Genomic DNA, 14,963 nt, shown 5'->3' with positions numbered 1-14,963 from the left:
TGTGGTGGTTTTCTTCAATAGATAAACATGCCCCGTAGATACAAGTGTTATCTGGATACGGGTTTTCCCACAATGTATTGCTTCCTCCCTCAGTGTCATCTCATCTCTGTGACCCAGATCTCACCCTTTCCTCAAACTCTACCAGATCAGAAGCTGGATAAGGATCAGGTTTGCAGGTGGATTACTCTGAACCTTCCCTGGAGGAGTCCCAGCCTGCCTGATGTTGGTGGTGTGCAGCATTAGAACTGCAGATCCTCTGTCTTAGGAGGGATGCTGGGACTCTGTATGAAACCCCAGAAACCAGCTCCACGTTCAGACATGTTGGTTTTTCCTTCTGCAGCCCTGCAGGCCTGACCGGGAGCCCCGTCATCTCCGATATCTCCCTGATCCGCCTGTCACCCGCCGCCGTGGCAACCAGCGACTCTCCCTTCAGCCCTCCTCACCCCTACGTCAACCCTCACATGGAGCACTACCTGCGCTCGGTGCATGGCAGCCCCACCCTGTCCATGATTTCAGCCGCCAGAGGACTGAGCCCTGCGGAACGTAAGTCCACCATCTATAAACACCTCCGATGTCTGCAACTGGAACCGGTACTGGAGCCAGTACTGGAACCAGTTTACAGTCTCTGTGTTCATTCTCTACATGTTTGAAAGATGAACTAAACCTAACCACAACAGCGTGAGTCAGAAACGCTTCATCCTTCACTTCATTTTTATTCTATTTTCCTCTTATTCTTTTTCTTTTTTTATCACCAGGACACATTTCGAATTTTTCCAGTGTTTCCACAACTTTATTTAGTAAAGCACAAGAGTTGATCAATTTTCCTCAACTGACTGAATAATACAATTATATAATCATATAATAATATTATCATACCATAATGTAATACTTAAAAGTTTCTAGATGATCGAAATTTATTAAATTAACGTGAAAAATGTTTAAAAAGTTAAAGAATATTTAGTTTTAAAGATAGATATTAAATGTTAAAAATGACTTCAGGCCAAAGAAATTGTTGGTAGTGGTTGAAATAGTCATTTCATTCCTCTTATTATTAGTAGTAGTAGTAATAACAGTAGAAAAGAAAACTTGGAAAGTTATTCAATGATTTACTTTTGTTTGTTTTTCTAAGTTGTAGATGATATTTTAAAAACTTTTTTAGAAATTTTTGTATTTTATCTGTTTTTTTTTTTTATTATTTTTTTCTCTTTTTTTTTCCAATGGGACTTTTTGTTTTTTAAACTGGGAATTTTCCATTAACATTTCTTTCTCTTTCTTTTTCATCTATAAAATCATGTGAACATAAATCCACCGGATCAGTTTTCCCTCATTAGAAACACAATCTCTGCCAAGTTGTTCCCTTTAAAGATATAAATGCAGAAGAAACTAAGATCTCCTGGAGAAATGTGTTTTTTTTTTTTATCTTACTGTCCTTTTAGGGCTTCCGTACTTCTGTAAAATCTTGTAATTTGAGGGCAAAAAAATGTTGAAATGAACATTTTTACAGTTTTGTTTTTGTTAAATCAAGACGTCCTGGATGGAAGTTGGTTTCATTTCAAATGAAAGAAGGAGCTTTTCAGTGTCTTAGTTATTGCAGTGGTTTGGTTTTAAGCAGTAAAACAGACCAGAGTGGACGGCAGTCAGAGAACACAGTAGAAGCAGTCTGCCAGCAGTCACGTGGCCACACATTTAAACCTCTACCTTCCAGGTGACCCCTCCCCCCAGCATCACCTGAGCTGTAACAGAGCATAACATCCCATCATCGCCTCCACCTTCTGCTCCAGTTTTCCATCCCAGTTCCACCTGAGTGAGACTTTCTTCAGGCAGAAAGATGATCCTGAGGGTAAATCAGAGGCAGCTGCTTCAGCTATGAAGTCAGTTCCGGCACAACGTCTGCTTCTTCTTAACGTCCTGGACCTAATGTGGTCTGAAAGAAGCATTAGGAAACGAGGAGGAATCCCTGAAACCAGGATGGGGGTTTGGTCTGCAGACCGGCGTGAGGAGAGGAAACAGATTTATATCTTCCTGAGACAAGATTTAGTTTGTTTATATCTCCAAAAGTAGTTGATTATGTTACGCCTACATAGACATAGATAGAAATCCACAATTCCAGAAACAGTCAGTCCAGTTCTACGGATCTCGAAAGGCAATATTTGGTCTGAATACTTATTTCTTTACTGGAGGAGGACTGGTCCAGGTGTACCCTGCCCAGTAGCTGCTGGGATAGGCTCCAGCTCCCCGCGACCCTACACCGGGAGAGGTGGGTAAAATGGATGGATGGGCTTCTTGAAGGACTTTCTAAAGCTCTTCTATGGAAAGTGATATCATTCCCAGTTGACAAGCAGACCTTTGAGACTAAAACCAATATTTAGTCATTGGTTTCCAGTTTCTCCCAGTAGTGCCCCGTAGTTCATGTTGTTCATTAATAATCTTATTGAATATTATTAATTGTCCTTGGACACAGCATTTATTTCAAATATCTAAACTAGTTCTCTCTGTCAGACGTCTAGTGGTCTGGGTTCTGGGGAAGATCCATCCCTCCATCAGAACCATCGAGGTCTGGGTTTTGGGAAGGATCCGTCCTTCCATCGGACCCATCATGGTCCGGGTTCTGGGGAGGATTCATCCCTCTATCAGACCTGTTTCCACTGATCTTCAGTCCAGTACTTGGGTCATGTGACCTACCTTAGCCTTTTCTCTCTGCTGTCTTTCCTTAAGAACAGCTTCTTGACAGCCATGTTTCCATGGAAACCATTACTGATGAGGCTTCGGCCAACAGTTGATGGATCAGCTGAAGGTCCAGTTCTTTGTCCTTCATGTGTCCAGGTTCTGTAGACCATCCTGAGATAAGTTTCCAGCTGACAGCTGTCAGACTGTCTGATCTTTGCTGGTTTTTACAGATGAAACTAAAGAAACAGAAACGAGTCCCTGAGTCAGAGACTGGAAGCTGAACTGAAATTGTCCAAAGAAAGACTTTGTCAGGCCTTCAGAAAGCTGGAAAACTGTCAGTCAAGACTAATTTAATAGATTACAACAAAGTAAATAATAAAGTAATGAGACTCGATCAGGAGGGGTTAACAAGGGGCTGGGTGGTGGGAAAACCTACACGAGCCGATGCACATCAGTGACTCCACCCCTTTGGCCCCTCCATCCATTGAAAACCTACTCAGCATGAGGCAGGATGCTCCACCCTCCTTCCATCTCTCCTTTATTCCTTTCCTTCCCTCCTCCCACAGTGGCCCACGAGCATTTGAAAGACCGCGGACTGTTTGGACTTCCCCCGCCTCCTCCTCCTCCTCCTGGAGCCAGTCCGGCTGAGTACTACCACCTGATGGCCAGCCATCGGAGCCCCTACAGCGAGCTGCTCATGCAGGGGGCTGGGGCCAACGTCGGGGCCCACCTATCCGACTACATCACTCCCATTGATGGTGAGTCACAACAGTTGTTTGTTTGTTTTTGTCCTAAACAACAATATGATGTCAAACTGCTGCCTTCACACTGATCAGGGAGGCTGACACTGTTAGACGAGCAGAACCAGGTGGAAGATGAGCCAGATCCCACAGAGGTGGAAATAAAAAGTCTCAGACAGCAGAGCATGTTTCCATAAACATTCAGGACTTATTGCAGGTTTCAGCAGGTACATTAACCGTAACAGCGGCTTGCTCTGATTTGATGCCTTAAAAGGCTTGTGTCTGCGAGGTGGGCTGATGCTGGACATGATGAACATCAGACAGTCCAACAACTCCCCGTTCCCCCGGTCTCATGCCCCAATTCTCACATAAAAAGTGTGTTTCCAGGAGATTCGGTGCCACAGGAAGAAGATCCAGAACCTCAGTGGGTCTGGGCTGAACCCATCCTCTCTGAGCTGTGAATGATTGCGGCCTGCTACAGCTGTCATAACTTCCAGCTGTCCTGGACGCTGCGCAGGCTAAAACAAACGGAAAGCATGTTGGGCTGATCTGGCCAAAATGATGTGGCTGAGGATGAAGATTCCTCCTGCCAAGAGCACCAGTCTGTTCAATCTGTGGCACACACTCCTCAGAAAAGATGGCAGACCTGCTGATTTCTGGTTGGGTTGCCAGTTTTTGTATGCCAGCTTGTGGGAAATGGTTTGTTCAGATCTATAGTCTATCGTCTTTCTACCAGGTTTATTTCTCAACAATCCACCTGCAACAACGTGGCTTTAAACATATTAAAAGCTGTTGCATTTGCCTTGAAGCTTCAGCTCTCTGGAACACAACCGCCTCAAAGTTTTTGTTTTCTGGAAAACAACCACCTCAAAGTCACGGCTGCGTCACGGTTTTGTTCCGATCTCCGTGGCACAGCAATCTACATTGGGAGCGTGTCAGGTGTGGAGCGCCAGCGAATGCAGTCCACCCAGCATGTTTCACGAGGTCACGAAATCACAGGAGGAGTGGAGAATCTTGTGATTCCCCACTTGCTTGGGCTGCCTTGGGTAGCCGGTCCCTGGCGGGGCCCGTGGCTGCTGATCTTGGCCCACTGGGACTCTCCTCTGCCACCCTTCGGGTGGCGCTGGAGTTATCTTTGTGGTGGGGTAGCTTGGGTTAGTGCTCCAGGGCTGCTGCTGAGGGCCCAGGTCTCTGGGCTGCCCTGGTCTGCCTCTGACCTCTGTAGAGGCGTGGTCACATTTACACGATCTCACTTACCACTCTTACTGATCACTTCTCTTCCTCATGCAGACACACTGCTCCCGTGTCTGATTTCCTGTCTGCTCCTATCTGAACTGCGGAAATTGACACATTCTTGGTGCGTGGAGCATCAAAAATAGACTCGGTGTGTAAATTTAGAGTCCCAGGTGGAAACCAGACCAGTGGTTGCCAATCTGTCTATCGTGTTGAGGAAAACCAGAAAGCAGATACGTTTTTAATTTATCCCCAACTTCTTGTCAGCTAACAGAGAAGGACTCTAACCATCTGAACCTTTAACCGGTTGATTTCTGAAAACTCTGACATGATTGGTTGGTTTCTAAACCGCTTTTCTCTAAGTTTTTACATAAAATTTCATGGCTCGCTATCTGTTTGTAGGACTTGATGAGGAACCTTGAAGTAACCTCGATCCTTTTCATTATTGGAACAATTGAAAAACCAAACGAACACTTCTTCAGAGATCAATAACACATACGACCCACCTGGTCCGGTCTAGAACTAGCTAGGCTGACCAGATGGACCAGATTGTCTAAGCTCCTTAACTTTCTGAAATGCCTGGTTGGTCCAGATGTTTCCTGCTGACATCCCAAAGAAACATGGGCATGTGTCCTGTTTTGTGTCTACTTTAGCTCTTCTTGTGCTCAGAATAAGCCTCTCTGTTTAATACTAACCAATCAGAGAAGCCTGGGCCTTAAAAACCAGGCATGAAGATGATGCTTTTCAAACATTTTAGTCTGTAAATCAGCTCAAGGAGGCTGAAATCAATTAAAAATGTCTAAATGAGTATGAGGAGAACTTAGCAGAAACTAGCCCACAAACATACATTCACCACCTCTCCAGATCTCCTCACACTCCTCCTCTCTCCAGCCAGCCCTCCCGGTGGCGTCTCCTGATATAAATCACTATGGGAGAGGGGGGAGGGCGGCGGTGGCGAACGAGTGGAGATGGGGTTTTCCATTGGTCCATTTATCAGTGGAAGTGGCACATTAATAAACACATCTCCCTAGAGGTGAGAGGAAGTAACAGAGATGAATACGGCTGCCATCGCTGAACGCCGTCGTCCAGGCCGCCGCCGTCACTGATAACACCACAAACACACCTGATCCTCCACACCCGCCCCCACCGGCACCATCAGGCTTAGCCACGTCTCAACTTTAGCTGGTTAAATGTCCAAATTAATGTCCCACGACAGCAGCCGCCCAATACGGTAATGTCTGTGGTAATAAACCCCCTGAGCTGAGACATCCCTGGAGAAACAGCCGTTAATGATTTTCTCTTCTGTAGATTTGTTACATCATCATTCAAATTCCATACGTCCCAGGATGAAGACGTCTCCCTCCTCCTCCCCCTCCAGTCTCAGAGCACCACTTTCCAAACAGATAACATATGTTGGAGATTTGTAACGGAGAAGCAACCTCTGAGGACGGCAGTGAAAGTAAACAAAGCTGAATTAATGGTCGGCCCGGCTGCTTTGTAGAGACTCTGAAAGGATGTAAAGGTTTGAGCTGCGCCAGATGTGACCTCCTCACCAACACTTAAACTGTTGGTTGTGCTAGCTTTTTACTCTTCATCAAGCTTTTCTGGCACAGAATAGAATTTATTTTTAGTAAAAATGAGCTTTATAAACACCTGAAAATCTGACCGAGTTTCACCATCCTCCTGGTCTGTTAGTGACTTTGTGTTTCCATTTCAGGTCCTTGTCTGAATTTACATTTCAGAGCTCAGATCGATCAGATGGCTCTGCATACATTTCCCTGCAGTTGAAATCAATTCTCAGTAAATTGCCCTCATTTACCACAGTGAAGTACAACCCAGACCGCGTGATGTTTATCTGAAGTGATTACGGGGAATTATTGTGGGAAGATTGATTAGTTATGTCTGAATCTTAATGAGGTCGCCACATGTGGGCAGATGTCAGAGCTCGGCTGGCTCTCCTACAGACACATTTTTGGACTGGGATTATGAAATTTGAGAAGATTGTTGGGGAGCTCATTGCAGCGTTGCTGTAATTCTTTGGATTTTCCAGAATCCAACTCTGACTTCTGAGCCCTTCTAACTTCACGTTGTCTGAACATGAAGCCACTTGTGTTAGCAGAGTTGTCAAGTTTCATCCAGTTCGGATGAGATTTACAAGGTAAACTTGGCAGCAGTGGCTTGTCAGCTTCTAAAAACTGTTTATCATAACTGACCAGAAAAGTTCAAACTTATGGCAAATCTGGGCCTGACCTTTTACCATCTTCAGGACCACTCACATGCAATCCAAGCATCAATGAAAGTCGACTTCATCCTCCACTCTCACCTGGACCTCTCTACAGAGCCGATACTGATTTTAAGGATAATAATTTGGCTGATTGTGATGGTTTTTCACAGTTTTGTCAATTACAATGTTAAACTCTTCCCACCTCACTAAATTTTCAAAGGAAACCTTCACTCCAAAGGCATACCCCAGCACCTTAAGCTACAAGTCTCTGCTGCAGCAGCTAGCTTAACTTTTATTGTTTAAACACTACTGAGATGCTTTCTACTGGAAAGGGTGAAAACACAAGTCTCATCTATCAGTCTCATAAACACAAACTGAGCATCTGTTGAAACTTAACAGCACCTTGAATTAGCCTAGCTTAATCAGCAGGGTTTTTCCTGAGAAGTTTTGTGATGTAGTCTCACTGGGCTGGTTGGAAGTTACTACAAGCTCGTAATTATATAAGAGTTGGTTTTATTTAGTAAAGGTTCAAATGAAGTCATACTGCTTACTTCCTCAATTTCAGTGCTAAGAAGCTAGCCAACAGACAGATGTAGCTTCATAATAATTGTACAGGCAGAGTGGAACACCTAAAACTCCTCTAAAATTTCGTCCATCATTTCAGGCCGCTATGTACTTTCATCTGCTTTGCAACATGACGAGTGGTAACCTGCTGAGAGGAATGTAAAATTATTTAACAGAAAACAAGAGCAAAGGAATGAAGTTGTGCAACAAATGATTTGATAAGTTATGGATTTTTTGCAGTATTGTGTAATCAAACAACCAAACTCCCACAGCCTGCAGTTTAAATGTGTGTCAGTGGGACAGGTTTCAACCAGATATAGGTCGCTTCCTCACCATGCCTCCATGAGAACCAGTTTCTTCTCTAATACTCTGCCAGCTCACTTTCCATCACTGTGGACAAATTGCCGGCTGTATTAGTGGTGAGTCTGCTTCAGCACTTATTGATAGGGCTTTTGTGTGTCTGTGGGGTTTTGGTTGTCATGGGCAGGCTGGGGTGGCATCAATCTTCCTCCCATATGAGGTAACGCCTCCATCTGAGAATAGCACAAATGAGAGGAGCAGTCCGATCTGAAGGGGGCGAGGAAGACGCCATGGTGAGGAAGAAGAGTGACTGGTTGAATTTCACAAGTCATTTTTTCAGATTGTGAGTGTTTAGAGGTTCGTTGGTGAGTGCAGGGAGTCTTTGGATCAGAAAGGAGGGTTTCCTGCATTTATCACTGGTGTCAGATGAAAACTGTCAGCCATGGAGACCTCTGTAGCTCCATAAATCATACTAGGAACATTATCCTTTTCCTCAACCTGGATCTTAATCTCAGGGAAGGTTTTGTCACAGTGCTAGCAGCTCTGATTATTTAGACTCTAGTTAATGACTTTAATTAAGAAATCGAAAGCTTTTTGGTGGCCAAACTGCAAACTTATCATCAGCAGACCTGGTGTTACTACCATCCCTGCACAGTTGGCAGTCTAGCACCACCAGCAGGCCAAAGCTGGACTTGGAATCCTCTCATCAAGCCAACTTAAACAGAAATTCAATTTTTCACAGAAGAGATTATAATTTAATCACAAATATTTCCTACTTTTTGCCATATCACGTGAATTCTATGTTTCTAAACTCCTTGTCCATCACAGCCATTTTGCTGCGACAGATAAATGACATTATCCCTCAAGTAATGACACTAAAACTAGTGTTTACACTAAACGTCTTGAGACTGTCCGGAAGAAATTTTAATGCCCACATAAAGCCATCTGGAAAGACATATAAGAAATGTGTTCTTCTGGACCACCTTTGGTCTAAATTTATAGCGTTGACCAAAAACTCTGTCACACACCCAATTGACCTGGACTAACCCAAATAACAGACATGTTTGGGTCAAATCAGGGCTACTTTGGCCACTTATGGCTCAGTTACAGCACTGGCAAGTCTCCTGTGGGCCACACATGGTGGTGATGTGACTACATTTCGCCAGCCATGCTCCCATAGCCTCAACGCCGTCAGTCGAGGCCAAATATGGGCCAAACCAAAACAACAGATGTGGGCCCAGTGGGCCAAACATGTTTGCTATCTGGACCTCTTGATTACTCTTTTGCACTTTCCTTTTTCAGTGTCCTTATTTATTTATTTATTTTTATTACATTGTTAAAATAATGTTAAAAAAATGTTAGTGCAAAAAATGGCCTATATTTAGTGAACCTTATGGAGATGGTTATTTCTGTGGTTAGCCCTCAGGTTAGCTTGTTGCTTTCCAGCTAACTTGTTGCTGTCAGGCTAGTTTGTTGCTGTCAGTCTAGCTTGTTGCTGTCAGTCTAGCTTGTTGCTGTCAGGCTAGCTTTTGCTCTCAGGCTAGTTGTTGCTGTCAGGTTATCTTGTTGTTCTCAAGCTAGTTTGTTGCTGTCAGGCTAGTTTGTTGCTGTCAGTCTAGTTTGTTGCTGTCAGTCTAGCTTGTTGCTGTCAGGCTAGCTTTTGCTCTCAGGCTAGCTTGTTGCTGACAGGTTAGTTTGTTGCTGTCAGGTTAGCTTTTTGCTCTCAGGCTAGTTGTTGCTGTCAGGCTAGCTTATTGCTCTCAGGCTAGCTTGTTGCTGTCAGGTTATCTTGTTGTTCTCAAGCTAGCATGTTGCTGTCGGGTTAGTTTGTTGCTGTCACGTTAGCTTGTTGTTGTCAGGCTAGTTTGTTGCTGTCACGTTAGCTTCTTGTTGTTAGGCTAGTTTGTTGCTGTCAGGCTAGCAGAGTTCCATACTACCCTCAACGTGTCAGGGAAGCTCTTTTAGTTGGTCCAAAACATCATAAACCCAGTAACTAAAAACATGTTTATGTTTCTAAGAGAATTATGTCACTATGGCAGAGCTAAGCGCCACACCAGTATAAATTTCCCACAATGCATCACAGTGATAAGTTGGCTGTAGCACCATCTAGTCTTTATGTTGAAATGGACTCTAACCGAGTCAAATTTCCATGTCCACAGTGTCGCGGTTTTCCAGCCCCAGACTGACGCCCAGGCTCAGCAGGAAGCGGGCGCTGTCCATCTCGCCCCTGTCTGACGCCAGCATCGACCTCCAGACCATGATCCGCACCTCACCCAACTCCCTGGTAGCATACATCAACAACTCGCGCTCTAGCTCAGCTGCCAGCAGCTCCTACGGACACCTGTCTATTGGAGGACTCAGGTACACGACTCACCTGAGGTCCTTGCTGTGTTCTCTTGGTGATGTAATGTGATCTATGTGATGAATTGATTAATGTGAAGTTTGTTTTTGGTGCTGCAGCCCGTCCTTCCCCTTCCCTCATCCCATCAACCCCGTGGCCTACCAGCAGTTCCTCTCACAGCAGCGAGGGCTCAGCGCGTTCGGACACACGCCACCTCTCATCCAGCCTCCATCAACCTTCTCCAGCCGTCAGACGGGCCTCAGCATCTCCTCGCTGCCCACCTCCACCCACAACAGCGACCTAACATCCAAGGTGATACGAAAAAACAAAACTAGTTTCATGCTAGTCTTTTCCATCCTGATAACATAGAATTAACAACCTGGATTTTAACTCTTATCCTGATTAAAGATGTCTGAAGACTGACTCTAGGATGGTGAGGGTTTGTGTACTAAAGCTGCTGTGATGATTGCTGTTTAAATCTTCTCTCTGCTTTTGAGCTGAAGGAATTCCCCCCTTTGCTTTCCAGGTATCTCACGCTGCCAACTCCTAAAACAACTGTTTAGCCAGACCTGGAATTGTGCAGCTCCAGTTTCCATCTGTTTGTTCTCGCTGTAGATTTTGTTCGTCATCGTCCGCTTTGATGTCAGTGCCGTGGCCTCATTTCACCAGCTCGCAGTGTTATGATTTGTGGTGCTTGAATCAGGGTCCCCCCACCTCGGAGATAAGCTGTCAGTGGGGGAGACCCATCATTTGCCTCTGTGACTCAGTGTATATAAACCATGTGTGTCAGAGGTCATAGAGGACCCAGCGGGGTAACAAAAACCTCATTTTAGTGTTAAAACTCTAAGTATTTGATTTTGAAAATGGCATTCAACATTCTCTTCATCAAGGCCACCTTCTAGTACCGGGTCGGACCTTTTTAATTTTTGGTGTGATAGAAGCAGGTGTGGAAACCTTCCTCAGAGGTTTTCTCCATATTGACATGACAGCATCACACAGTTGCTGCAGGTTTGTCGGTTGCATCCATGATGAGAATCTCCCGTTCCACCACATCCCAAAGCTGCTCTACTGGACTGAGATCTGGTGGCTGTGAAGGCCGTTGGAGTCCAGTGAACTCATTGTCATCTTCTAGAAAGCAGGAGGAGATGATCTGAGTTCACTTTAATAAACCACAAAGTTCATCTCATATTTCAGTTTGTCAGAACAGGTGAATTTATTGTTTAATATTGGCACTCACGGCCTTCCATACATTCAAACCTTCAGTGTGTTTAAGTGCTTAATTAATCTCCTTTATCTTAACTACAGTGTTCTGATCTATGAATTTTAACCTCTGAATGGTATCTGGTCCTCAGAGCCATGGAGGCGACTTGGCCATCAGCAGCTCAGTTGACCCCGCCACCAACAAGCGGTCGAAGGTGAAGGCAGAAGCAGAGGGGCCGAGGCTGCCGTCTCCACGTTTACCGGTATGATGAGATCGATCTGGCTTTCATCAGTTTAACTGTTTTAGAGGGAATTACCATGAGAGAGGCTCATCTTTACATGAGTTTAATGTCAGGACATTCATCGCAAGATGAAGGTATTTCATATTTTAATTTTATGGTTAACCTCCAAGGAATTTGGAGGGGATTTAAACATTGATGCTTTACAACAAACACATAAAAACATGTCTACAATAGGGAGGAAAAGCACATCTTTACTAAAGAACTGTACTCTTCAGAAGTGCGGACTTTCTTTAAGAAGAGAAATTGGGACATTTTGGCCGATCCAAACCGAACCGAGCATATTTCAGTCCTTCCAGGACATTTCTTGGAGAGTTTGGACACCACCTCCACTGGATGCTGAGAAGCTTTAGGATGTTGAGGAAATGGCTGTTGGCAGCATCTGTTTTCCCATTCAGACTCCCGATTCGTGGCTTGTGGCCCCTGGGGGCCACAGCCTCCTGTGACCCTCTTGTAAAGCATGTCTCGGATAAGGAAAAACTCTGTGTGATAAGAGCTTTGCATCCATTCATTGGGCCCCGTCCCCCCCGCTGTCCCTCCCTGGCCACTGTAAACTGTGCCACAACACTTCATTTTCATGAAATATTAGCCCGGCTTTATTGTCATGTGAGGAGCTTTTTCTTCTTCTTTTGACAAATTTGCGTCTCCTCTCCGATAGCGAGGCAGCTTTGGGTGTGATGCATGGGGACGGCGCCGCTTGCCGTCGTCTGGGGGCCACCAGAATTGATGAAGAGAGTGTGTGTGGGGCCGAGACGAACATGCTGCAGTCAGCACGTTGTGTAGGTGTGTGTAGGTGTGTGTTTGTGTCGGAGACACAGCGTCTTCCTGCCCTACACGTGTGTGTGCATGCTTGTCTGTTGGGCGTCACCATGAGACACTTTCAATCCAAACAACCTGGAAGACAAATTTTTCCTTTCGCTTCTTTTCTACCGGAAAAGGAGTTTTAGGAAAGCCGTTCTTCCAGTGCAGGTTTTTAATGAAGCCAGGAATTTTGGTTTTGTGAAGTTGTTTATTTATTTATTTCAATGCGATCATTTAAGAAAGTGGAAAATGGTCAGTTTTAGGAAATCTGGACTTGTCTAGAAGGTTTACACTACTGTTCAAAAGTTTGGGGTCACTTTGCCATGGAATTCAATAGGGAAGTGACCCCAAACTTTTGAACGGTGGTGTATGTCTTTAAAAAATGAGGACATGTTAAAAAGCTTCAAGGACTTCAGTGTGAAGAAGGTAATTTAGAAGGAGGTATTTAAGGAAGCTGGAAAGAGTGCAGAGACTTTTAAAAAGAATATTTATAGACGTTTTTCTGGTTTTAGAAAAGGTTCTGATCTCTTTTCTTAATTAGTATGTTTGCATCTAAATTAAGAACAAAAGCTAAAGAAATTTGTATGATGAGAAAGGAAACTGTATTTTTTACTCTATCAATACATTTTAGAAGCAAAAACAGTTAAAGAGTACATCATCGCACTTTATAAGGCCCAGCGTAAGAAGGCGTTGCAGGTCCGAGGACGAGTCATGATCAGATCGTTTTACTCGGGTTTAATCAGCTCTCATTAGACTTTATTATTTTCACATGCATTCAGCCTTAAACATTTTTTTCTTTTTTCACTCTCTCTGTAGACCAACTTTCTATAAAGACCTGCAGTTTGTGTATGTGAAGACCATCTCTTGGACCTTGTCCGCAACTACCAGCATCTGTATGACTTTTCCTCATTACTGGACAGTGATGAACACTCATACCTGAATAGCTGGCAACAAATTACAAGCGTTTTATGGGTTTGATGCCCCGGAAATACAATGTGACCAGTAGGTTGACCTTGTCTCTAGTTCACAGTCCAAGTACTGTGTACGCCCCCAAGTGGTGACCTCCAGTATTGAGGGTTTTTGCTATGTTGTGCTTCCGTTGTTTGCAACGTAGCGGAATGCTGACTTGTACGCTAGCGTTAGCAGCAAGGATCCCCCAGCCCTTAGAGCTACAGCTTCATGATTACACAGAGATGTTCACATTCATTCTGAAGGTCTGTTTTTCTGGCAGTCCTGGAACCATTTTTATTTGTGCTTTGTACCGTCTTCATTTATTTTCCACCACTAACACATAAACACTGATATGTACACGTCGTAAGACACCTCCCTTTACTATGAACCCAAAAACAGACCTGGCTGCACAGACATTCTCATTTCATCGTCATTATGACATATTTGAGCAAAAGCCTAAAATAGCCACAGTAACAATAAACCTAAGGGTTCAAAGTGCTTCACACTCTGTTGTAAATTGATGCTGTTGAAATGGAGATGAACTTAAATCCACATGTTTACTGTGTACTGCAGGCTGAGTACAGAAGTTCTGCTAAGTTCCTTGCACTAAGCTTACGGTGAGGAAGAAATGTGGACTTTTGTACAGAACACCTGAAAGTTGAGGACATTTTCAGGAACTTTGGTACATTTTAAAAGAGGGGATTGTTTCTGAATCATAAAAACATAGCAACAGTAAGGATATTTCAGAAAAAGGAGAACCCTGTTCTGCACATTTTGCAGGGCAAAGTGAAATCTGACTCGTTCCTGGACAGTTTGTGTTAGAAGACAGGTTGGAAAGTTCTAAAGAAAAGATGACGGTTGTAAAAGAAGTTTGAAATCAGAAATATTGAGCTGTGAAAAGTGGCCTGCAGCTGATTCCTGCCCGACAATGGTTGAAGGCTCAGTTTGACATTTTCCTGTTTGATTTATTTATGTTCACATTGCTAAATTAGAAGGCAACCTTCGGTTATAAACAGTGTGTTTGTGGTGAAGCTTTGTCAAAACAAATCTGATTGCAGCCTCTTTACCTTTAGTGCAGCATGATGGACTTGTCTTCACTTCAATCTGTAATTTGCCTTCTCTGGTTTTCACATCAGGCTAAAGACACCAACAAACAGCTGCTAACGATAAACTCTTCCATATGTCATGCTGCTAACAGGGACAGAAATGATGTTTTCTATGCTGAATGACTGGTCTGGTCTCCACAGGGCCATCAGGGCAGCTTGTTGGACCTGAAGGACGACATGGATCGAGACGAGTGCAAACAGGAAGTCGAGGCCGTCTACGAGACCAACTGTCACTGGGAGGGCTGCAGCAAAGAGTACGACACCCAGGACCAACTGGTGCACGTAAGTGTTGCAGCTCGCCCACGAATGCAAACGTTTATCTCCTGAAAACCTAAATGAGGGGCCTCCATCCCGGGGTCGGACTCGATATCCATCATCAGCTTCACGTTTCGAGCAGTCTTGGTTAAAAGGTTGTGAGACATTCCTCAGCTCCAGCCAAGCAGAGCGTGAGAGGGATTAGTGGGGGCTGAGGGGGTTAGGCATTCACTAAAACTCCTTCATCTCTGGAGAAAATGTCCGTTTAAAGACATTTCAGTC

The 14,963-nt window shown here is 44.3% G+C and overlaps 1 protein-coding gene and 1 long non-coding RNA gene across 2 annotated transcripts in view; one reads left to right on the top strand and one right to left on the bottom strand.

Moving 5' to 3' along the window:
- Positions 1–14,963, top strand: part of LOC121635251 (zinc finger protein GLI2-like) — an 87,633-nt gene that overhangs the window by 61,329 nt on the left and 11,341 nt on the right. The window contains exons 4-9 of the mRNA XM_041978361.1: positions 341–543; positions 3,234–3,425; positions 9,888–10,089; positions 10,189–10,381; positions 11,422–11,532; positions 14,568–14,708. Of these exons, the coding sequence (XP_041834295.1) occupies positions 341–543; positions 3,234–3,425; positions 9,888–10,089; positions 10,189–10,381; positions 11,422–11,532; positions 14,568–14,708 (1,042 nt within the window). The remainder of the gene's footprint in view (positions 1–340; positions 544–3,233; positions 3,426–9,887; positions 10,090–10,188; positions 10,382–11,421; positions 11,533–14,567; positions 14,709–14,963) is intronic.
- LOC121635367 overlaps positions 5,497–14,963 on the bottom strand; it is a 39,515-nt gene continuing 30,048 nt past the window's right edge. Inside the window, exons 4-5 of the long non-coding RNA XR_006009440.1 lie at positions 7,058–7,066; positions 5,497–5,506 (exon numbers count right to left, since the gene is read on the bottom strand). This is a non-coding gene — a long non-coding RNA (uncharacterized LOC121635367). The remainder of the gene's footprint in view (positions 5,507–7,057; positions 7,067–14,963) is intronic.

The sequence above is a fragment of the Melanotaenia boesemani genome, chromosome 24, assembly GCF_017639745.1.
Source record: "Melanotaenia boesemani isolate fMelBoe1 chromosome 24, fMelBoe1.pri, whole genome shotgun sequence".
NCBI lineage: Eukaryota > Metazoa > Chordata > Actinopteri > Atheriniformes > Melanotaeniidae > Melanotaenia > Melanotaenia boesemani.
The sequence above is the reverse complement of the archived record's forward strand: the minus strand, read 5'-3'. Positions and strand labels throughout refer to the sequence as shown.